Genomic DNA, 24,906 nt, shown 5'->3' on the forward strand with positions numbered 1-24,906 from the left:
AGACGTGTGCTCTTCCGATCAGTAATCATCTTTGATTATTTCTCTCTTTTAAAATAGTTAATTCAATCTCTATTAAAATAAAGATTATTAAAAATAATTAAATTAAATTGAAAAAGTAATTTGAACAGATTTAAATAATTCTTGAAATTCACAATTTCAGCGCTATGAGCAGAGAAATATCGGCATTTTTAGTTTTTATGCTTTCTAGTAAAATATATTATATTAAAAATAATAAATCTCTTTTCTTTATTTCTATTAATTTTTTTCATAAATATTATTGAAAGAAATTTTCAGTTCTTGCTTTGTTTTACAGTAATCATCTTTGATTATTTCTCTCTTTTAAAATAGTTAATTCAATCTCTATTAAAATAAAGATTATTAAAAATAATTAAATTAAATTGAAAAAGTAATTTGAACAGATTTAAATAATTCTTGAAATTCTTCAGAAATGAGGAGATTCTTTTTAAAAAAATTTTTTTTTTCGAAAAAAAATTCTATTAATTTTGTATACAGATTATACAGAAAAGACTTGCGCATTAGTAATCACAATGCTGCATTATGACATACTTCTCACAAAGTTCAATGTCATTTGAAATGTATTAATAATACTTGTAGACATGTGGCATTAACGTGTTGCTTAAGTTACAGCTGATATAAAAATAATTACGAAAACATTCGAACCGACGCGGACGATTTCGTATATTGCTATTTCTGGGTACGTCCTTTTCGGCCATCTACTATAACGGTAGCCAAGCGAAAATTATCTTCCAAATAAATTTATTTTTAGCCTGTTTACATCTGTGAAAACGTAGATTGCAAAGTACACGTTCAAGTGAAATTAAAGCACTTAAAAACTTGTAGGTGAGAATATTTGATAAAATTTTATGATTAATTAAACTGCAATTATTATTAAAGCACTTAAAAACTTGTAGGTGAGAATATTTGATAAAATTTTATGATTAATTAAACTGCAATTATTATATACATACATAGTATAATATAATAAATTGTTTTACAAAATATAATACAATAGTACCCACTAATTATATTTTATTCTTTTGTAAGAAACTATCGAAAAGTCTTAAATAATTTTTTTTATAATTAGTTCTAGTCCTTGTCAAAATTTTCTTTAAGGAAATGCTTCTGACGGAAGAAATATGATTTTTAATATAAAAGAAAGTTTTTCGCATTATTACGACACGTAAATACTTCATGTTGAATATTACATGCTAGAAGTTGCATTAAAAATTATATTTCTTTCGTTAGAAGCATTTTCTTAAACAAAAAGTTTCGACGAGGAATAGAATTAATTATTGAAAAATGGTTTAGGACTTTTCGAGTTTCTTATAAGGAATAATGTTCTATAATTTGAGCGCTATTTAAGTATACACATACGAGCGATAACAGGAAGTTTTGGAAAATATGTTTTGGTATATATTATGGTCCAATATTATCCATCAGATAATGTACTATGCGTTTTGATAATCATGACTTGTTCATAAAACGCTGCACACGAGAGTAAGATAATTTCAGCGAATCTTTGTTTGCTTACTGTCGTGACATCGTTTTTGATAACACGAATCGATAACTGAGCTATACTTCCAACATTGACATTTCTTTCATTCGCATCCGGCATTAGCATTAAATAAGCAAGTTTTATTTAATTAATTTATTTTTATAAAGTGATTAGACGTTTGCAGAAGAAAGATCTCATAATGTTGCTTTCAACATGAGCGTTTAATGTGTCACGTTTCGCCCATGTGGTTTCAGTGTTTGTTGTCGAATGATGTCATCTGCGATAAGGGCGTTTTATGGCTGACAGAGCTCTGTGTATAGATTTCTACAGGAACAATTAGCAACCAACGAAAGAAAATCATCTTACTTTTTTTTATTATAAAAATAAAAATAAAAATATTGGTGGCATATCGAAGACATGAAAACTATAAATACCACATAAAAACACATAAAATCCACAAAGTGATATTTAATTAATGATATTTGATTATGACTGCGCTCCATTATAATGCAGAAACTTCTCTATTTATCAATTTTCATTGCGACGTGATTAGCGCTTTCGTTCAAAAATAATTAGATTCATTTCTGTCCTTTTTTCCTTTTTTTTTTACTAAGCTGCAAAATTTTGAGCTTTTTAAATCCGTTTCTTCTCTTCTTCTTTGATCCTCTTTGATCGATCTTGTCGATTTCTTCGATTTTTTCTATCCAGAAACTCATTCAAGTATTTGTTCATCACGAGCGATTAAAATGGCACATTTCTTTGAGAGCATGTCTCTTCTTTTTCACGATCCTGCCCTGGTATCGCAATACTGACGCATTTTTACGCACATACACACACTGGGAACGCGCTCACTGGCGCCTGAACGCTCCTGTGGGCGCCGCGACGACGGCACCGACGCAACGGCGCGGCGCGATCGTTCGATACTGCCTTGTGCCGCGTCTGCCAGCCACCGAGCCACGTGCCTTACGTACGCTTATTTACCTCGGATTGTCTTTTCCCTAGCCAGGTCGAAGGTGACGTCGCCGGTGACGATCTCACCGGGCGCGTAAGTAGCGCTCGACCGGTCGAATTCGATGCGAAAGATCCTCAGCGACGGCATTGGCGAGTCTGCCGAGATATCTCGCTGTATTACCGAGTAGAATCGACCTTGGACGGTCGACGCGCGATCCGAAGTGGGGAATACGACTGGAGGCAAACGGCACTGTAACCGATCCGATGGGACGCTTGGCCGTGACTCCTCTCGCGACGTCGTTACCGCGTGTTCTGACTGAACATGTTGCCGCTGTTGTCGCTAGACCGACGCCGACAGGCGTCGAGTCATGAGCGGGTGGCTCGTATCAGCACCCCACTGTAAACGTCATCGGGGTGCGTGCCATGCTGTATTCCTTACGATAGTCCGGCGGTGGGGAGAGTCTTCTTCTTCCTGGTCTTTCGTTATTGGCAGTACGAGAATGTAGCAGAGCAGGGTTTCCCATACTTTTGTGAATTATCGCGACCGACTTTTTAGAAAAAAAAATTTATTTACGACCTTTTTAATTTAATGGGTATGAAAAAGCGAGGGAGGAGGGGGGGAGTGGGAATTAACTATATATTATATTTTATTTTACTGCTTCTTTTTTTTTAATTTTTTAAATTAAAAATTATTTTTATTTATTTTTATTTATTTATTAAACCGAGCATTCCGAGCGCGTTTCGATACGCATCGCGTTTGACGTTTGAAAATTACGTAAAAGTAATGAAATGTAATTTTTCACATTCTAAAATTTTTCGCGACTCATCGGCTTGCGATCCATTACTGGCTCGCAATCCACAATTGCATTATTAAGATAATGGAGAACAGAAATATACATTGTGGCATTATTTTAACGATTGTGGAAAGTACTTTTGCTTTGAATAGCAAAAACATCTGACAGAAGACAATGTTCTTACTAATTTTAAGAATGGCAACTTGTACTTGGATGATATATTGAACGAGAGATAAACAAAATGTACATTTTGTATCTATTGCACAAAAAATTGTAATAGGTTTTAATGCAACTTTTAGAGTACATGGATGTTCAAACATGAATATACATATATTTATTAAATCTTAAGGAACGAAGCGTGAAACTTTTTCTAAGCACTTGAGTCATTCAGTAATAGTCCCCACGTGTAAGCTACATTAAATTACTTTCCATAAATTATTAAAAAGCGTGAGTCATTGTACAGAATGTAATTACTTTGTATACGCGATTTGTGTGACGTTGTACAGCTAGATAAAAATGGAATTCTTTGAAATGACAACAGAGCATTACGGAGAACCGATATCGTCGTGTGTTCGTACGTTGTGCAACGACGTTACGTCATCATTCTATACGTCATAATTGCGTGAAGATTATCAGCCCTCGAGGGCTGTCAAGATAGAATTGACAATTTTCAACTATTTTGAAACAGTATAATTGGACGATAAAGCTAGATGACTCACAAAGTTTTACGTCAGCTTCTGTTAAAAGTATTGTTCCTGCAAGCGACATATTTTTATTCTTCGTCGAATTGTTAGAAATGCCCTACTTTTAAATGATATTTTCTTCATCCGTCACACCTACTAAATAGTCAATCGATGCTGCGCGGAACTGCGTCGCGTGTGTTGAATATTTCTATGCGAGTTTATTAAACCACTATTGCGAATTGTGCTGCAATTTCTCCGTAATGGTTCTTGCAATTCAACAATTCTTTAGCGGTTGATTATCAAATAAAGATAGAGGGGGGGAGGATAATCGATTCCATGTATTATCAGATAATTCTTCCGTTTGCGTTATACGAATTATCTCTCGAAAAGATAAGATTGCAACATTGTGCACCAATAAGTGTCTTGTTGAATTCGCTGTACGCATTCGCTATCTGGTGGCTTTTGATACTACTAATTTTATATACTCATATGATACTGTGCTGGTGCTTTGTAAGGTAGACGACGCAAAATCGATTTTCTCCTTGTAACCATAAAATTCATATATTTGTATGTTTTGTTTGAACGGACGGAGAATCTTAATTTTTTTTAACGAGAATGCAAATTTTTGGACATCGTGCGCAATGTGAAAGAAAATAAAGATCGAAATGTAAGTTAAAAAAATATAAGAGAAGAATATAGAATTATGAGACAGAAACCTGAAAAACAAACAAACATAAAAACATTTTGAAAGAAGCGTTTGAAAGAAGAGGAAGATAAAAGATAAGAGTCTCTTTTATAACATTTTACTGATTCATTTTACACTTCCTAAAAGCTTTATTCTGTCATTCCCTCTTTTCTCTTAACTTACGCTTCGATCTTTATTTTCGCCAAAAAAAAACTGAATCGATTGGCCAGAATATAAATTTTATTTATATGCAATAATTGCAATTTTATTTATATGCAATAATATGTTTAATTTCGTATCACTTTTTATACACAAAAATACATTTTGTACAAAAATTACGTTAAAAATTATGTGAACTTGTTTAGACTTTTAAAATTTTTATTTTTCAAAATGTTTCTTTTTTTATTACAAATCAACAGTTAAAATTAGATAGAAAATATTAATAATGAGAGGAGACATTTTTAATTTGAGATGTAATTGTCAAGTTAGATGATTTATTTTTTAGACGGATCTGCAAGTAAAATATTGATAATATAGGGTAAACCCGGTATATACGCCGCACCTATTAAAAACTTACTTATGATTGCGCTACTTATTACAGTGATAAATCGATTTAACTTACAATAATTTCGTAAATATTAACAGTAAAAAACTGAAATCACAACACAATACTAATATAACATAAAGGCATGTAACAGAGTGGTTGCGAGAAAATTAGTTTCACTTCTTCTATTTTTTCTGACGTAAATCCTCGCGCGGCGTATATACCGAGTTTACACTATTGTAGCTGATAAAAATCGTGTAATTGACTTAATATAATTGTCTTACGTGCAAATTTGAAGACTGGATATTTTGGTGCAAAGGATTCATTTGTACCATGCCCATAAGTAGAAAAATTCCTGTAAAGTTTTGATACTTAACGCTTCATGTAGCATTCTTCATACAATGGAGGAGCTAGAATTTACAGAATAAACAAAAGAATCCGCATATATATATATGTATATATTAGATACTAATATATATTTATACCCTGATAAATTCTTAGACTTGAATCACAATCTTGTAATAATTTTTGCAAACAAATAATTAAATTATGAAATTTTATAATGTCCGTATGAGATAATTTCTGATTACTACTCTATTTGGATATGTAAAAAAATTTTTTTTTTCTTAAATGATTAAAAGTAGAATAAAATAGAGTACATAATATACAAAGTAATAAATTACTAAAAATAGAATATAATATAATAAAATATAAAAATTTTTTATATTTACAAATTATTTAGAATTTAGAACATTATTTAAGAAGAAAAATAAATATTATTATGTAACAAAAATGTATTCGGTGGACTGTAACAGACTGGTTACAGTGGACTTAATCGACTGAGTATTTTATTATTAAGAAATTCATTTATCGATAATGCATTTAAATAAGGTTTACCTGATGCTATATTAGATTCTGCAGTCACTTCTTCGTTTGATGTATACTGAAGTATAGGTGGAGAAGCCGAAATTGCAGGAGTCAATAGTAAAGACTGCAGTGGTATTGTTCCAATTAAAATTGGATACTCTCTGACGATCTTGGGATACCTAATGAAAAAATTAACGTAAAGTCATTCCATTGTTATATTGTTGTATTTTTGGTCGATTATCGAGCGCAAATATTATCACATTATTACAATATATCTAATTTATTACAGTTGCTTTATATAATACATAAATATATGTATATACACGTACGTTTTTGAACTGTGAAAGCCGATACGCAGAATATATTTTAGATTAATTATATTACAGAATTCCAATTCCGAAGATGGTGTCGATGGAACAAGTATGCGTAACGTAAAATCAGTGAGTTTATCCGATTGCATTTGTTTATGCACAGATGCCACAGTTGTCCGAACGCGTTTTCTCGACACATTTGCGCGATATTCGAGGGCCTTTGTAAGCAGAAATTAAAGTTAGACAATTATTGTATATAAATAAAATTTATATTCTGGCCAATCGATTCGGTTTTATTGGCGAAAATAAAGATCGAAGTTCAGAGAAAAGAGGGAATGACAGAATAAAACTTTTAGGAAGTGTAAAATGAATCAGTAAAATGTTATAAAATCTCTCATCTTTTATCTTCCTCTTCTTTCAAATGCTTCTTTCAAAATGTTTATTTGTTTTTCAGGTTTCTTTCTTATAATTCTTTATTCTTCTCTTATATTTCTTTAACTTACATTCCGATCTTTATTTTCGCCAAAGTAATACTGCATACTGTTACTTGGACAAGGGTCATAAAATGCAAACCTACTTTTTGTAATTTAACGCAGATTTTCTGCAATGCAGCGATGACTGCAGTATCCTTTAATTCGAAGAATACCTCGAGCCATTGTCCCGGAACGAATCCTGTCATTGGTACTTTAATATGTGCGTTTACTGTATCACTACTGAGACAGCAGCAGCAAGAGAAAGTTTCACTTATTTCTTCGGATATGCCGATCTAATATAAAATATTATAAATTTTTAATAATTATTTGAATGTAACGTCTAATACAATTATTTCAATGTAAGTTAGTTATAAAATAACTATCTCGTATACTGATTTTCAAAAGTGAAGATAATAAGATGATAAAAATTTAGAACATCGGTTTCACTCACACACTGCTCCCGACGAATGTTTAAGTCATAAGGCGTATTTATGGTTAATGCAACTTTACATTTATGATTGAATCGCCATGGTCTAACAATGATTGCGTGGATCGTATATCTAACATGACCAACACGATCTTCGAAATTGCATGGTATGTTGTGAGGTAATTGGATACAAAAGGGATATCTACTCAATCCTGCAGGAAGATGCACTTTTCCATCTAAAATAAATAAAATCTGTGAATATAATTCCCTCACTATGAAGTATAATAAACTATCTCATTTTACATTCAAATATGTTTTAATATTCTAATTTGTGTAAAATTTTCATTATCATATTTGTTTACATTGTTACACTCGACGATTAATTTGCGATTATTTGTAGCACATTCATGTCACGCGAATTTACGATGCACACATGAATAAAGAATATTTATAAAAAAATATATAATAGAGTATTATCATAAGTAATATCATACAGTAATATATTCTAAAATTTTCATTCACAATGTATGCTTAATCTTTTAATAAATGATACATTACCGTCCGAGCTTTCTAACAGCAAAATGTTCACACTAAAATAAAGCTCAGTTCCACTATAAGTAGTAGTGGTAGAATTTCCGTCACTATCTGTTGTGCTCGATGTCTCATCCCAGCTGACCTTAGCTTCTCCTTTAGCCGTTAATTTTAGTGCTGCAATAAGAAAAATTAACGATTATCTTAAAGTTTTGTAAAAATTTTGTAAAATTAATCAAGAAAATCATGCATTTATTGAAAAAAAAATATGCATGACAATTGACTTATTAAAATTAAATTCGAATGTAAATAATTGCATGGAAACATGACAATTTGAATAATTAAATAATTTAAAGCTTCTATTTCCTTACCACTACTATATATATTTATATATATATATATATATATATGAAAAAAAATTATATTTATATATATATATATATATATATATATATATATATATATACAAAAAAAAGATATTCTACATTTTAAAGATTATTATCAGAATGATTCTGAACGTGTTATCAAAACATTCAATCCGGTGAGTCATACAATTTTCACGAACGTTTATTATCAATTTTTTATTATTATTATTAGAAATCCACTGAATTAATAAACTCTACATTTATTAAGGCATAAAATACCGTTTGCAATCATTCTGAAATTGTTAATTTTTATTTACTTTGAAACCTTTGCTCAAAGTTAGATATAATTTTAGATGGTATTTAAAACTCTGTGTGATCCGTATTCAGAACACACTTTCATCTCTAAAATTTTATAGCACGTAACGTATATCATAGCGTGTTAGCGTTTTAATAACATTATTAGCGCATTTTGAATACGTATTTTTTTTTAAATCTCTTTTTTCTTTATTTAAAACATTTCTATGTTTTTTGAAAGTGGATGAAAGAACAACAAAAAAAGGATAGATGCAAGATGAGTTTATTCCGCACGTGGATGTGTGTGTTTATGTGTGTATGAAGCATAGTTAAACGTACAAATTTTACAACAGTTTCGATCGATTTTATTTTTTAGAAGATTAATTAAATTATTTACCTTCGGCTAATTTTTCCTTTGCCAAACCGATAATAACGTAACCGCTAACAATTTCGCCAGGTTTGTAAATATGGCTGCTCGGCTGATCGAACTCAATATGAAAATTGTTCAGCGACGGCATCTTTCTGTCGCAATGGACTTGTGACAACTGGGATCTCGCACTGAGCGATCGAGTAGACATGCGACATGGGCTACACTTGATCGGTGTGCGAACTTGAAAACATTAAGTGGTTTCATATTGGCGTTCTCCACTATGAAAACGTTAAGCAAATTATGTCGCCTTCAAAACACATGATCAATTGATATTATCTTCTTTAAAGTGTCACTTCCACATATCTCTTTTGACGTAATTAGTACAATTTTGATCGAACTCATATTTATAGATATATGAAGCAGATATACGAATATGGGGCGAAATTTTAAACAGAATCCTATTGGTCTATTTTTAAGAATGGAGTATCACATATTGAAACTCGTAGCTGATACGAACCACAAGAAACTACGCACTGAAACTACGCACTGGTCGAAGTATAATATAGGTATATCGTACTATCTAAATTTGCTATAGGAGCCTTTCCTATAGCAAATTACGGACTTGCTGCCGCAGGCTAAAACAAGACAGCTGGGCAAGAGAGAGTTCAGAGAATGTCTACTTTTATATAGTAAATTCTTTATATTTCTATATAGCAAAATAATAGTAGATAAACATCATTCGACCAATTAGGGACAAAAATAAAAATCTTTGAAACATATAAATATTTTTTCTTTTATTTTAAGTCTCACGTCAGTTTATTTAGTAGTGACTTTTAGAACGCATTCGTTCTCTACCAACATGGAAGTGGAAAATAACTAGTCTTTCGTTTAACAATCGCCAAGTGATTATGAATTTCAATAATAATTATTATAAGAGGACAGAAAATGATTAATTTATTTGTATGCATACCTTCTTTTGCAAAAATTAATCACTTAAATTGAATTAAATTGCTTTCATTGCGTTCAATATTAATTAGCACAAACAATATAGATGTTTTCAAAATATTGCTACTTTCTTACCGAGGAAAAATATTTCAATTAATTTGATCGATTACGTGTAATGTGTAATTTCACGATTTTTGCATATTAAATAAAATAATAAAAAGACATTTGATTGTTTTAACCGGCATAAATGATTTGTAGATTCTTAAAATTGCTTTTAAAATTGCTAACATATATGTATGTACATACGTGCCTTACGCTTATTTACTTCGGATTGTTTTCTCTTTGGCCAGTTCGACGATGACGTCGCCGGTGACGATCTCACCGGGCGCGTAAGTAGTGTCCGGCAGGTCGAATTTGATGCGAAAGGGTTTCATGCGATGGCATTGGCGAGTCTGCCAAGATATTTCGTTGTATTACTGAATAAGATCGACGTCGGATGATCGATGCGCGATTCGAAGTGAGGAATGCGACTTGATGCAAACGACACTGTAACTGATCCGATAGTTAACGTTCGTCGGCCGCGACTCTTCTCGCGATGTTGGTACCGCATATTCTGACTGAACATGTTGTCGCTGTTGCGGCTAGGCCGACGCCGACAAGCGTCGAGTCGTGGGCGGGTGATTCGTATCAGCACCCCACTGTAAACGTCATCGGGATATGTGTCCTGCGTATTCCTTACGGCAGTCTCGCAGTGAGAGAAGTCTTCTTCTTCTCGGTCTTCGTTGTAGGGAGTATATGTTTGTATGAGAATGTAGCAGAGCAGGGTTTCTTCTCTTTTTGTGAATCATCGCGACCCACTTTTTAGAAAAGAAATCCGTTTACGAACTTTTTAATTGTAGTAGATATGAAAAAGCGTTAGGGGGAAGGGGGAGTGGAAATTGACTATACTTATTATTTTACTGCTCCTCTTTTTTAACTTTTTAAATAAAATATATTTTTATTAATCTATTAAATTTGAGCATTTCGAACGCGTTTTGATACGCACCACGTTTAAAGTTTGAAAATTACGCAAGATAATAAAGTGTAATTTAACATTCTAAAATTTTTCGCCATCCACTAGTGGATCGTAATCCACACTTTAGGAACTCCTGTATGAGAGAATAATTGCACTTTATTAAGATAATGAGGAGCAGAAATACATTGTTATTTTAATGACCATGAAAGGTACTTTTGCTCATAAAGAGTAGATATTACGTACGTCAGCTTCTGTTGAAAGTATTTTGCTCTTGCAAGCGACAGATTTTTATTCTTCTTCGAATCGTTAGGAATGCGCTACTTTCAAATGATATTATCTTCATCTGTCAGATCTACTAAATAGTCAATTGAAGCTATGTGGAATTGCATCGCGTGTGTGTTGAACATTTCTGTATGAGTTTATTAAACCACCTTTGCGAATTGTGCAATTGCGCAATAGTTTTTTTGTTGCAATTGCTCGTATTCAGCGGTTGATTATCAAATAAGATAATTCTTCTGTGTGCGTAACACGAATTATTTCTAGCAAACAAGATTGCAATATTGTGCATCAATAAATGTCTTGTTGAATTCGCTGTGTGTATTCGTTATCTGGTGGCTTTTGAGTATTAATTTCATATACTCATATGGTACTGTGCTGACCAGTGTGCTTTGTAAGTTAGACGGCGCGAAATCGATTTTCTCTTTGTACCAATAAAATTCATATTTTTGTATGTTCTATTTGAATGGACGGAGAATCTTAATTTTTTTTAATGAGAATGCAAACTTTTGGATTTTATAATGTTGACTTTTGAATAACGTAAATTTCATATAAATCAATTAGTGCGTATCAATAATCACGTTTATTCCTATCTGCCTTACTTACTTACGTATTTTTAATTTGGGGAATCTTGTTAGGTTTTTATTGTTTGAAATATTTTTTTCTTAAATGATGAAAAAGTAGAGTAAAATAGAGTAAATAATATATAAAGTAATAAATTATTAAAAATAGAATATCTCTAATAAAATAAAATATAAAAATTTTTTATATTTACAAATTATTTAGAACATTATTTAAGAAGAAAAATAAATGTTATTATATAACAAAGATGTAGATTCGGTGAAATTAATCGATTGAGTATTTTATTATCAAGAAATTCGATTATCGATAATGAATTTGAATAAAATTTACCTCATATTATATTAGATTCTGTAATCACGTTGTTGTTTGATGTATACTGAAATATAGGTGAAGAAATTGAAGCTGCCGGAGCCGATGATACATACTGCAGTGGTATTGTTCCAATTAAAATTGGATACTCTTTGATAATCTTTGGATACATAATGAAAGAATTAACGTAAAGGCATTCTGTTGTTAGATTGTTGTATTTTTGAACGATTATCGAGCACATAAATATTATCATATTATTACAATATATCTAATTTAGTACAGTTGCTTTATATTATATATATATATATATATATATATATATATATAAATATATAAATATGTGTGTGTGTGTGTGTATACACACGTACGTTTTGGAACTGTGAAATCCGATACGCAGAATATATTTTAGATGAATTATATCGCAGAATTCCAGTTCCGAAGGTGGTGTCGATGGAATAAGTATACGTAACGTAAAATCAGTGACTTTATCCAATTGCATTTGTTTATACACAGATGCCACAGTTGTTCGGACGCATTTTCTCGACACATTCGTGCGATACTCGAGGGACTTTGTAAGCAAAAATTAAAATTAGATAATTATTGCAGGATAAAATTAAATTTATATTCTGGCCAATCGAGTTAGTTTTTTTTTGACGATAATAAAGAGCGTAAGTTAAAAGAAAAAAGAGAATGACAGAATAAAGCTTTTTGGAAGTGTAAGTTGAATCAGTAAAATGTAAAAGAGGCTTTCATCTTTTATATTCTATCTCTACGCTTCTTTCAAAGTATTCGTTTTCCACGCTTTTGTCATTTTTGTCTTAAAGTTGACTTACATTCTGATCTTTATTTCTAAGGTAATACTGCATACTGTTACTTGGGCATGTGTCATTAATTATTTGCAAACTTACTTGCTGTAATTTAACACAAATTTTCTCCAATGCAGCGACGACTGCAGTATCCTTTAACTTGAAGAATACCTCGATCCATTGTCCCGGGAGAAATCCTGTCATTGGTATTTTAACATGTGCATTTACTGTACTACAGCTGAGATGACAGCAGTAAGAGAAAATTCCAAGAGAAGGAAGACTTATTTTTTCGGATATGCCGCTCTAATATAAAACATTAATTTTTAATACAATTATATTGGATGAGACTGTAACGTAATTATAAAATAATTACATATCTCGTACACACTGATTTTTAAATGTTAAGATAATGAAATAATAATAAAAATTTGGAGTATCAGCTTTCACTCACACACTGATCACGACGAAAGTCATAAGGCGTAATGACGGTTAATGCAACTTTACATTCATGATTGAATCGCCATGATTCAACAATGGTCGCCTTCATCGTATATCTAATATAACCAATACTATCTTTGAAACTGCATGGTATATTGCGAGGTAGTTGGATACAAAAAGGATATTTACGTAATCCTACAGGAAAATGCACTTTTCCATCCGAAATAAATAAAAACTCTAAACATAACTCAGAGTTAATATAATTGTGAATTATAAAAAATTGTATCTCATTTTATATTCAAATATGTTTTTGGTACTCTAGTCTAACTTGTATAACTTAAAAATTTCCATTATCATTTATTTTTATTTACATTGTTACACTCGACGATTAATTTGCGATTATTCGTAGCATATTCATTTCACGCGAATTCACGGTGCACACATGAATAAAGAATATTTATGAAAAGAAATATAATAGAGTATTAGCATAAGTACAATAATGTATTCTAAAGTTTTCAGTCACGATGTATGTTTAATCTTTTAATAGATGATATATTACCGTCATAGTTTTCTAATAGCAAAATGTCCACACTAAAATAATGTTCGTTTCTACTATAAGTAGTAGTGGTACTTCTAGAATTTCCGTCACTATCTGTTGTGCTCGATGTCTCATCCCAGCTGACCTTAGCTTCTCCTTTAGCCGTTAATATTAGTGCTACAATAAGACAGATTAATGATTATCTTAAAGTTTTATGTAAAAATGAATCAAGAAAATCATGCATTTTTTCTCTCCTCTCCTCTCCTCCTATCTAAAAAAAGGTATGTTAACTCGAAATATATTGTTATTCTCGAAATTATTGTTGACTCTTTTCCGCGACGCTTATATTGGTTCTCTCACTGCGCTAACTTTGTGAGCGACTGTCATTGCATTGACTTTTGACAGTTATATGTATTGAGATTGATGTGTAATTGTAAGTAATAGTAAAAAGTAAAGTAAAGTGCAGTTAAATAGAGCGCGCAAAGTGCGCGTCTGTAGTGCTATAATATTACAAAAAATATATGCATGCGTCAATTGATATATTAAAATTAAATACAAATGTAAACAATTTTATGGAGACATGGCAATTTGAATAATTTAAAGTTTTTTTTTCTTTATCACTATTATTTCAGATTGTGATGTCAGAAGTAAAAAAATACACAATAAAAATTCTTGCATCTATATATAATTTTTGCAAATATGTATATTCAAATAGAAATATTTTCCAATGAAACAATCTTTTGTAATTGATAGAATAGACAGAATAAATTTGATATAAAATATACCAAAAGTTATCTTTTTGTTTCGAAAAGAAGTTAAATTATATATATAATGTTTTAGCTATGGCTAGAATATATACATAGCTTATTTTGTTTTTGGTTATGCATAATTTATTTTGAAATATATAGATAATTAACAAAATAAAAGAAGAGTTTTTGATATATATTTTACAACTCAAATCTCGTCGATTGGAAGTGTTATTTTATTGAAACATTTTAATTTCTTTACAAGAATTTTTATTTTTATTTTTATTTTGACATCACAATTTGAGATAGTGGTGAGTGAACAGAAGCTTTAAATAAATATAATTTACTTGCTACTTTGTTTATATTACAATCGTTTATATTACAATAAGCTTTGTATATTGGTTCAAGCACATACATCTACTTACATTTAAATTATTTTATGATCGTGAAACCATGGATTGTAGAGAGTTCATGAAATTTTGATATATTGAGTATATTATTGAAAAAAATACATAATAATAATTTTATCATTAAAGTCATATATGTATATTACACTGCAGGAAAAGATATTCTACATTTTAAAGATTATTATCAGAATGATTCTGAATGCGTTATCAAAAAATATCCAATCCAGTGAGCCATAAAATTTTCATCAACACATTTTATTATCAACTTTTTATTATTATCATTAAAAATCCACTGAATTAATAAACTCTATATTTGTTAAGGCATAAAATATCAATTGTAATAATTTTGAAATTGTAAATTTTCATTTATGTCGAAACCTCTATTCAAAGTTAGATATAATTTCAGATGGTTTTTAAAACTCTGTGATCCGTATTCAGAACGCATTTATCTCTAAAATTTTATACGCTAAATTTTATAGCATGTTAACGCTCTAATATCGTTATTCGCGCGTTTTGAATACGTACCTTTTTCCAAATCTCTCTCTTTCTCTTTATTTAAAACATTTTTATGTTTTTTGAAACTGGATAAAAGAACAACAAAAAAGTATAGATACAAGATGAGTTTATTGTAATTCCGCACGTGGATGGATGTGTGTGTGTGTGTGAGAAACATAATTACACGTATAAATTTTACAATAGTTTTGATTGATTTTATTTTTAAGAGGATTAATTAAATTATTTACCTTCGGCTAATTTTTCTTTTGCCAAATCAATAATAACGTTACCACTAACAATTTCGCCAGATTTGTAAACACTGTTCGGTTTATCGAACTCAATACGAAAAATGTTAAACGACGGCATCTTTCTGTCGCAATGCACTTGTGCCAACCGAGATTTTGCTCACTTGAGCGATCGAGTTGACATGTAACAGAATGACTATACTTGACCGATGTGAGAACTTGAAAACATCAAGTAATTTTATATCGGCGTTCCCCACTATGAAAACGTTAATCAAATTATATCGCCTTCAAGATACGTAATCAATTAATATCATCTTCTTTAAAGTATCATTTCCAAATATCTCTTTTGATGTAACTATAGTACAATTTTTATTGAACTCATATTTGTAGATATATGAAGCAGATATACGAATGAGGGACGAAATTTTGTACAGAATTCTATTGATCTATTTTTAAGAATGGAGTATCACAGATTGAACTCGTAGGTGATACAAACCACAATAAACTGCACACTGGCATACATCGAACCATCTTAATTTGCTATAGGAACGAGCCTTAATTTCCTATAACAAGTTACGGATGGCTGCCGGAGACTAAAACAAGAGAGCTAGCAAAAGAAAGCTCGAAGAATGTCTACGTACTTTATAGTAAATTCTTTACATTTCTATAGCAAAATTATTGTGAAGCGTTATGCGCCAATTAGGAACAAAAATAAAAATCTTTGAAATATAATATAAGTATTTTTTTCTTCATTATTTTAAGTCTTACGTCATTTATACTATTTAGTGACTTTAGAATCCATTTGTTCTCTGCCAACATGGAAATAAAAAATAATTAACTTTTCGTTTTAACAATCGCCAATTGATTATTAATTTCAATAATAATTACAAGAGAACACAAAATGATTAGTTTATTTATATGCATACCTTCTTTTGCGAAAACGAATCACCTAAATTGAATTAAATTGCTTTCATTGCGTTCGATATTTAGCACAAACAATCAAACATTTTCAGAATATTGCTATTTCATTACCGAGGGAAAGTACTTTAATTAATTTTATTTTTCATTACGTGTAATGTGTTTTGTATAATATATATATGTATATATAATGTGTAATTTCATGATTTTTGCATATTATATAAAATATTAAAAAGACATTTGATTATCTTAATTGGCATAAATAAATGTCTTGTAGATTTTTAAAATTGCATTAAAAATTTGCTAATAAACATGTGTATATACATAGAGTATTTCAAAATTTGCGAATCAAAATACTATAGCAAGAAAGTTCTCCAAAAATTAAGTAAAACAATTAGCTATGTGTATATAATTTTTATTTCAATCAGTAGTTTTTGAGATCTAAGAGTTTAAAGGTCACCTGTCATGCTTTCATTAATACTACCGCACACGCGACTCATGGAACATACCATATAACTATTTAAAGATACATAGTGATTGTGGTCACAAACAGCTTTAGAAATTCTTTTATCTCAAAAACTACTATTTCAAATGAAAATATTTACAAATTGTAAGTTTTATTTTATAACTATTTGCAGATTGTAACAGAAAAAGTTTATTGCTTGAGTTGCGAATATCAATGCGTGATACTTTCACTGGATGTGTCTGCTATCTGGCGGTCTTTGATACTACTAGCTTCACGTATGCTCGAATGATATTTGAAATCGGATGAAAAAGACAAGTATCTAAGCAACATATTAGTAATTTTTTAATAATTTAAAAATGACGCTTTAAACTCAACTTATTTTAGTTGTTTAATAAATAAATAGTAATTTTCTCTTCAACAAATTGAATCAAAGCAACATTATTAGAATATTCTTTCTAATAATCTTTTTTTAATTGATTAAATTTTTATATATTATTTTTTTAATATGCAAAATCAGTGAGATTTAATACAATAATGAAATCATAATATATTATCATTTATTTATGTGATAAATTATTTTAAATAATACATAATAATTTTTTAAATAATTTGTTGTGGAGACAATCTTGCTTTCTGCGAGATATAATCTTACTTTTTTGTTCTACTGAAAATACATGATGACAAGTCAGAAGTCAGTCTCGAAATAATATATAATCTACCTTTTTTTTGCTTCATTTTTTTTTACATACAACTATTTATCCGTTACAATTTAAGAGCACCTTAGTCAGAAACTTTTGCCAGAAATTATTATATGAATATTATATCTACGAAATGGTATTAATCGTCGATGTGTCAAGTTTACAGACTGAGACTGACGAGGAGGCCAAATCAAATTCCTCCACGCGAAGCCTCTAAAGTGCCTTACTGTAGTGCCTTACTGATTAAAGGTCGAGCTATACCAGGTAAACGGGTTTGGACCAACATCAGAGGCAAATATTAGATTCCGCAACGTGTACGTGCATATACCGAAACGTCTACCTGTTGGACACTGTTGTATCAGGCCTGCAATGCCTTCATAGGTTCCTTGGGTGTAAACACAAACGCAATTTCGTTTGACAGATTGTTCCGATACTATCGACAGGGAATACTTTGTTCTGGGAAAAGGGTTAAGGGCTTGAAGACTGGCATTTTTCAATTTTTTATTTCGATATTTAATAGCATGCGTAAGTAGCAAAATTTATTTTGTAAAAAATTTTAAGAGAGAGAGTGAGAGAGAAATGTCTTTACATAAATCATTACAAAGCTAAATAGTTTTATATAATTTAATAGACAGTTATTGACTTATTATATAACTTATAACATAAAGACGTTACAAAGAACGTTTTTAAAGATATTTCTAACAAATAAAAAAGAAGGTGCGAAATAGCTCAAACTTTCGATCACAATTTTAAAAGATATTACAAGTTAAATTAATAATATCACCTAAAATTCGCAATATTTTCTAAATATTGTATAAAAAATATGGTGTTTCAGAGTCGCTAAGATCGTTGAAAATTATCAACGCCTAGTGTAGTAGAATACGATGAAAATTCTAACGTCTGGTGGATGCGAATTATTGAAAGAGCACGTGCGGGAAAGAACAACAAAGCCCCAGGATCGTGATGATGCGGGAGGGGTGGTCCGCGCGCGGCTGATGCGAAGAGGGTGCGAGGGTGGCTTCCACATTGCAACCCCTCAGTAGCACGCCGGCCATCGCCGAGGTGGCACCGACGAGGCATCGACGCTTCGCGCTTCTCACGACGCAAAATTCGGTCGGGTACGTTAAGCCTGTTCTATGTTAGGGATTAGAATTTTCCTTAATCAGCGAAATGCGCGTTCCGCATCTAAAGTCGTTTTAGGCGATCGTACGACATCGTCGTACCACGACTCGGCGTAGCTGGACAACGTGACGGCACTCTTCATAACAACGACGATCAACAGGTTAATCCCTAGTTGGCTAACTGGCGTAACGCTTCGGCCAATAATCTCGTGTACTCGTGCGTCGTATCTGTTTACTCTATGTCGTCGACACGCGTGTCATATCATCTATCATCAGTTTGAATAGCAACAGTAGGCTGCTTCCAGGTGAATATATCGTCGATGTGCGAAATTCGTGATGTGCGATGTTTGAAAAATGGCTATCGATGAAATTGAATACGATATTTTATTTATCCAAATTTTTTTTCTCGCGATAGAATTTTCTAATAATTTTTTTGTAACAAGTAAATAATTAAAATTTGACTGAAATGAGAAATATTTTTAAATATTTGTTCGACAAATTAATTTTTCCGTTATTGTTTTCTAGAAACGAGCTTGTTATTTCGTCACGTTGTGAATATTGTATTTGACAAATATGTTTTAATTTGAGTAGCGATGTCAGTCAGAGAGAAAGAGAGAGAGAGAGAGAGAAAAGGGAAGAGCGTAATAATTCAAAGTGCTTTATGTTTTTTTTTCTATTCTATTTTGAATCGATGTACGCGTTCCACAAACACTCGATCTCGTGAACTTGACATAGGTGCGTTTTAACCCTGCGGTTATAGGTCACGCGCTATATCACAGCATCACATCTCATCGTTCCATAATTAATCAGCGATCGATTCAATATAAGAGAAAGTGACTTTTCGTTTAATTAATTCCGTTCGAGTTCATTCGTAATTAATCTAAGAAAAGCGGCAGTTTTAGAGAAGTGCAAATCGATTAAATGTTTCTGTGAGAATCCTTGCCAACTGTGTGTTCTTTGCCAAATAAGTATTTATATACTTTTTGCCAAATACATATAATATATGCTCTTTGCCAAATCAGTATAAAGCTCTCTATAGACATTTTATGTTTTATTTTAATTCTGATGTATGCAAAAAGTTATAAATTACAGAGCTTCATATGTATATCATATGCATATAAAACTTTTGTTTTGATAATTTTATAATTTGATTATACTTTTTGACTAAATTTTAATGCGAGCTTTTAATACAAATTTAACGAAATCCTGTTTTCTTCTCATGTTTGACAGTCGGGAAAATTCGCGTACTGGACAATAACTAAAGCCTAACATACATTATATGTCCCGTAACTTCTCTTATTTACGCGAAATCGAAATCGTCGTGAAACCCGTTGAAATGAGAAGAGTGGCTGTGGTCGGTTGCAGGACGATTTACAGGCGTATCCTCAAAGTCAACGATGGTCGTTTCTGTGACGCGATAATGTCGAAGCTGCGAGGCTTCTCCCGATAAACAATCGGTCCGGGACATTGAACCGTCAGAGATAACGCGATCCGAGGGGAGGGTAAATTCGTCAGAGAGACTCCGCAGTGGAGATGGCGACCAACAGCCCCGGACAATCGATCCATCTGAAATCGCCGAGGAGTCCGCGGCAGCTGCCGGCGCTTCCTCGCGTCCAGCAGCAGATGCCGATTGCCGAGCAGCGGAGCCCAACCCAGCAGGCCCAATCGTTGGCCTGCAAGTCGCCCGGCACACCGTTGGTCTTCGAGTTCCCGCCCGAGTATTACCCGGAGACACCCAACACGACCTTCGACTTCAACGAGTTCGGGCGCGCCGACGAGCACGAGCAGCAGCGCGGTTCCAGGAGTCCCAGCTACTACTCCCGCGTCACGCCGATCCCGCCGCGGAGTCCCAAGTCGCCCAACGAGGTGCTGCACTCGCCCGGCCGCAAGTCGCCCATCTTCCAGTTCTGCGACCCGCGCAAGATCCTGAGGCAGGCCGCGAGCTATCCGGCGTCGGGGACCTCGTCGTCGATGACCGATCGCAGTAGATCGGTCAACTCGTCGTCCGGTTACGGCGCGAGGAGCCCGCAGCCGCTCTTCGATCGGCGGAGGAACTCCTTCGGCCTGGCGAGCCTGAACAGCCCTATGTCGCCTACGATCGTAACGCCGACATCGCACGACGCGATCAGTCCGCAAACGAATCGAAACTCGGAGCTCGATCAGATGAGCGCCGGCAGGGAGATCGCGGGATACAAGAGTGATAGCCCATCAAGCAAGAACCCCTCTTTGGAGGGTTCCCTCGGTATGCAGGAGAAAACCGGCGAGGGAATTGGCGAAAGGTCAAGAAGCACAAAGACAGTCGGGCACTTGAACAAGAGCCAAGGATGCCTGGACGAGGTCGGCCGGGGTCATTTTGAGGGATCGAGCGACCGTTCGAAGCACAGGAGCGAGAAGAACATGTCCCGACGGTCTACCAGCGATCTGACGGATATGGGTGACGCCGACACCGAGATCACTTTGTTATCCAGTCCTAGGAGGAGAGGATCTATGAAGGGCGGTCTCGGTGAGTCTTTTCTCTTCTTCATAATTCCTTCTTTATTTACAACAGAATCTTCCGCTCTTATATTCCTTCATCTTCTATAGAGCAATAAACGACGATCGATGTTCTCAAGAGCCACACGAAACGTTTGCGCCTTTGACGAGGGTCGGTTGAAAATGCTATTATACGGCCAAGCATGTTAAACGTACAAAATGTATCTCGAGTATCTCGACTTTTGTAATTTTGCAATAATTCAACATCATTACGAATTAAAATTCCTTAGTTTGCTAATGACTCTTCAGCGCTTTCCGTTAATTTTGCCAATTAAAATTTCCTCCATTGGTATTTCTGCAATATTAAAAATCGATCATTACTTTATTATAATTAAAAGTTCTTTTCGTTACTCGCGCATTGCATTTTTCAATTATTAATATTTGTATTTGCAATCAATATTGCAGCCGTATTATAGTAATAACGTATTTGAGTGAAATGCAATTTTGAATATTAATAAAATATAAATTACTTCGCGCGCTGTCTCTCTCTCTCTCTCTCGTAATTCGTAACATCGCGGCTACAGGGGATATTTCCCGCGCGAGATATCGCAGGCATTAAAGGATTCTTCGTTGTAGCGGACGATTTGGATGCCTGGTCGATTTGGATGAAAACGAGAATTACGGCGCCTGGCTATACGGCACGTGAATAACCCTGGGCACGTGCACACGCGCCGCCGATAATTGGCCCCTATGGAAATGAAATTTGCGATTTTGGCCACGAAATTCGCGGCCTATGAGTCATTTGCTCTTTTAATCCGACCGAGTGCACTCCTATCGATGAAAATCCATAACGCGCGTTAATATGGACGTAATGAAGGCTTTGTAATTCACGCGCTTAGCGCACCCGTATACGTAATTTACGCACACGTACGCGCACGCGAGTGGCTCCGGAAATTGCTTTTCGGCATGAATCTGCGGCGCTAACTGGATCACCCATCATGCAAAGGCGGCGAATGGAACTGGCCCCCCCACTCTCTCTCCTCGGTGTCATCTATTTTGACACTTTCCTTTTCCCTCGTATTATCCCTCGCGTCTAAGTACTTTTTACCTTTTTTTTTATCTGCTGAAGTTTCTTGTACGTCGCTTTTTTTCCCCCCGTCTTTCACCTCTGAACCTTCCTGCTCCCAAGATGAAGCCGGATGAAAGAGTCTGGGTATACTCTCGAGACTTAATCCTCCGATCCTCTTCAATCATTGACCATTCGACTTTCATTAGAAAGGTGGGATCGTGTAGGACTCGATCATGTAAAACTGTAAATGCGACAGCACACATACCGGTTTGCAATTTTCCGCGTCATAAACTATAAATATTATTTAAATATCGATTGATTTACGTTTCTATATAGCCCTTCGTTCAGCACGGTTTACCGCAAAGAAAATTAGATCTGGATTGGATAGATCCGGCTGACGTTACGAATGAAATATTTTGTATACAATCTGAAACTCGTCTCGTTTCAGAATTTCTCGTTCGTAGAATTTTGAACAATACGGGTACATCTGCCAATATCAATATATTGCGATAACAGTAATGAAAATATCGTATCGTTATTAACATGCGAATAAATGTACATATTTTTCTTTTATTTCAGTGAATACATATATTTGAATATAACAAGACAATTTGTATATAATCCAATTGTAAAGATAATTAGAAAGACCTTTAATATGTGTCACTTGATGGCTATTTAACATTTTTAAAATAACCTTAATCGAAAAGATAAAATAACACCGGTTAACTTTATCACAATCTCTGTAAAAATCAAAATTTTCAGCATATCTCGTACGAATCAGTTGGCTACAAAAAAAAAACGGGGTGAAAAAGTTGACTTGTTCTGCATCAATGTATATTTATATAACCATTCCTTCGCGGCAACTGAAATGGAAAAAGAAATATACATATATATAGATATTCACGCGACAACGTCGGTTCAGAAATCCACCTGATTCTTACGATCAATTCGGAAAGAGATGCTACCCTCGTACATCTCATCGAGAATTGCTTTTTGCGAGCATTCGCAAGTCACGAGTCGTGAAAGTTTAATAGGTACAACACCGACAATGTATCTTTCTTTGAACGCCACGCTCATCCGATATACGTATTTGTATACGCGTGTTGCAAATACGTATATAGGGACGGTATAGCGCGTCGCGGTGCGGTTTACCTTTAACGATTCCGCCTCGAACATCGTGTACCGCGCGTTGCGTTTTCGCTTGGATTGACTTTTCAACGAAGCTCTCGTACATGAATGTGTTGCAGCCTATTTGGCGTCGAGACGCGGCTCCCGCGATAGTCAGTGCTCCAACGCGTCCAACGTTACCAATGAAGATGTGGGGCCATTGAATTTCAGCAACCACCCGAGGGGCCGGCAACGGAGAACGTCGAATTTTCTCGAGCTGCCAGGTGAGTACATTTATAATATTTATGCAGTTACACGATTCTCTACAGACTTGAGAAACAATTTATCGAGTTTCGAAAATTCAAATATTGAAGCGACGATTGTGATAAGATGTAAATTGTGTAGCTGAAAGAGAAAGATTTAAACGGTAGCGATGTTCTCAAGTATAGAAAATTAATAATTATGGCTCGGTAAATCGAAATGTATAGAAGTTGCGTTGTACAGTTATAACACTGTGTACATTATATACCTCTTCTCTAGATACATGACTTGACCTTTCTTATTCGTTATAATTCCAACGTTGAAATCTGTTTTTAATTTATTCAATTATGATACTAATTGAATATAATTAAAACATTTAATATTCAACAACGTGAATTTGCTTTGATGCTGCAATTTGTAACAGAAAAAGAGATAGAGAGAGAGAGGTAAAGAGAGGAGGCTCAATTTATATTAAAAAATTTACTGTTAGATATAATATAGAAAGCCGTGAGAGATTTTGTTGTCTGCTAATTAGTTTTCCGAGAAAATATTATGCATAAGACAAGATAAAAGATAAAGATTTACAGAAAGAACTTTGCTGGTGTTTTAACTAATTATAGTTACTTTCTTCCTGTCTTGTATAATATCTTCTTCAGCGTCTTTAATAATATCATGGTTTTTCTTTAAAATTTAAGATTTGTATTAGCTAGTAAACAAAAGAATCTTCGGAGGTTCATATTTCCAATGCAATATCTTTATTGTATATACATCTTTCTATTTATTATTTCGAGAAAATGTCCATATAATATTTCTTTATATCTTGATTTACTTCATTTCGCTTCGCTATACGGAAGATACTCGCGCGATTTTCCACGGTAGTTTTTTGGGAGGTTACTGCATCTCTCTGGCACACTTTTTCCGTGTATACGTGTGGAGCCTTATCGAAAGTGCGCTGACGTCGATAGTTTGCGTTTGGCCTGGTTAAAACTTCAAATGCATAGACGTTCGTCGGGGCAAGGTCGGCGACAGTGAGATAAATGTGTTCTGCCCGGTTGTTATACCGATGGAATACAGGACGAAGTTTGTTTTGTCATGTCGAGCAATAATAAGTCCGTGTGGAAAAATTGCAGAACCCCGAGCTACACTAAGGGCATCGAGTGTGAACTCGGCGATGGACGTTC

General features: G+C 33.5%; 4 protein-coding genes across 7 annotated transcripts in view; 1 reads left to right on the forward strand and 3 right to left on the reverse strand.

Annotated features, from left to right (window-relative positions):
* Positions 1–2,818, reverse strand: part of LOC105457650 (arrestin domain-containing protein 2-like) — a 6,287-nt gene extending 3,469 nt beyond the window's left edge. Inside the window, exon 1 of one of the 3 annotated variants that reach the window (XM_011702442.1) lies at positions 2,498–2,818. In XM_011702442.1, the coding sequence (XP_011700744.1) occupies positions 2,498–2,615 (118 nt within the window). In that variant the 5' untranslated portion in view covers positions 2,616–2,818. Of the gene's footprint in view, positions 1–567; positions 718–2,497 lie in introns of those variants that run through there. The other 2 variants (XM_011702441.1, XM_011702443.1) reach the window with 2 other exon arrangements.
* A 2,282-nt stretch (positions 2,819–5,100) lies between these two features.
* Positions 5,101–9,376, reverse strand: LOC105457649 (arrestin domain-containing protein 2-like). Of its 2 annotated transcripts, XR_975422.1 has the most exons (8): positions 8,839–9,376; positions 7,810–7,959; positions 7,276–7,487; positions 6,929–7,117; positions 6,370–6,569; positions 6,071–6,219; positions 5,458–5,583; positions 5,101–5,140 (listed from the first exon to the last, which is right to left on the reverse strand). XR_975422.1 is itself a non-coding variant. In XM_011702440.1 (7 exons), exons 1-7 carry the CDS (start codon positions 9,017–9,019, stop codon positions 5,546–5,548), a joined length of 1,119 nt encoding a protein of 372 aa, XP_011700742.1. In that variant the 5' UTR covers positions 9,020–9,376; the 3' UTR covers positions 5,322–5,545. The 2 variants fall into 2 exon arrangements, 1 of the variants encoding a protein (XP_011700742.1); XM_011702440.1 differs by lacking the exon at positions 5,101–5,140 and having other exon boundaries at positions 5,322–5,583.
* Positions 9,377–13,537: 4,161 nt separating this feature from the next.
* Positions 13,538–15,820, reverse strand: LOC105457652 (arrestin domain-containing protein 3-like). The gene is made up of 2 exons (XM_011702447.1): positions 15,617–15,820; positions 13,538–13,897 (listed from the first exon to the last, which is right to left on the reverse strand). Exons 1-2 carry the CDS (start codon positions 15,732–15,734, stop codon positions 13,698–13,700), a joined length of 318 nt encoding a protein of 105 aa, XP_011700749.1. The 5' UTR covers positions 15,735–15,820; the 3' UTR covers positions 13,538–13,697.
* Positions 15,821–18,744: 2,924 nt separating this feature from the next.
* Positions 18,745–24,906, forward strand: part of LOC105457654 — a 43,018-nt gene continuing 36,856 nt past the window's right edge. Inside the window, exons 1-3 of the mRNA XM_011702448.1 lie at positions 18,745–19,121; positions 20,182–21,319; positions 23,605–23,748. Of these exons, the coding sequence (XP_011700750.1) occupies positions 20,350–21,319; positions 23,605–23,748 (1,114 nt within the window). The 5' untranslated portion in view covers positions 18,745–19,121; positions 20,182–20,349. The remainder of the gene's footprint in view (positions 19,122–20,181; positions 21,320–23,604; positions 23,749–24,906) is intronic.

This window comes from Wasmannia auropunctata, unplaced genomic scaffold, assembly GCF_000956235.1.
Source record: "Wasmannia auropunctata unplaced genomic scaffold, wasmannia.A_1.0 LD335186.1, whole genome shotgun sequence".
In the NCBI taxonomy this organism is placed as follows: Eukaryota; Metazoa; Arthropoda; class Insecta; order Hymenoptera; family Formicidae; genus Wasmannia; species Wasmannia auropunctata.

What these genes read in the sequence shown, in the direction of transcription:
- LOC105457649 (XM_011702440.1), bottom strand. Translation starts at nt 9,019, where the DNA reads ATGTCTACTCGATCGCTCAGTGCGAGATCCCAGTTGTCACAAGTCCAT. An exon ending in AAAGGAAAAATTAGCCGAAG is followed by an intron (nt 7,960 to 8,838) that starts GTAAATAATTTA and finishes TTCTTATTGCAG; the next exon opens with CACTAAAATTAACGGCTAAA. An exon ending in TCTGCGTTAAATTACAAAAA is followed by an intron (nt 6,570 to 6,928) that starts GTAGGTTTGCAT and finishes CTGCTTACAAAG; the next exon opens with GCCCTCGAATATCGCGCAAA.
- LOC105457652 (XM_011702447.1), bottom strand. Translation starts at nt 15,734, where the DNA reads ATGCCGTCGTTTAACATTTTTCGTATTGAGTTCGATAAACCGAACAGT. An exon ending in AAAAGAAAAATTAGCCGAAG is followed by an intron (nt 13,898 to 15,616) that starts GTAAATAATTTA and finishes GTCTTATTGTAG; the next exon opens with CACTAATATTAACGGCTAAA.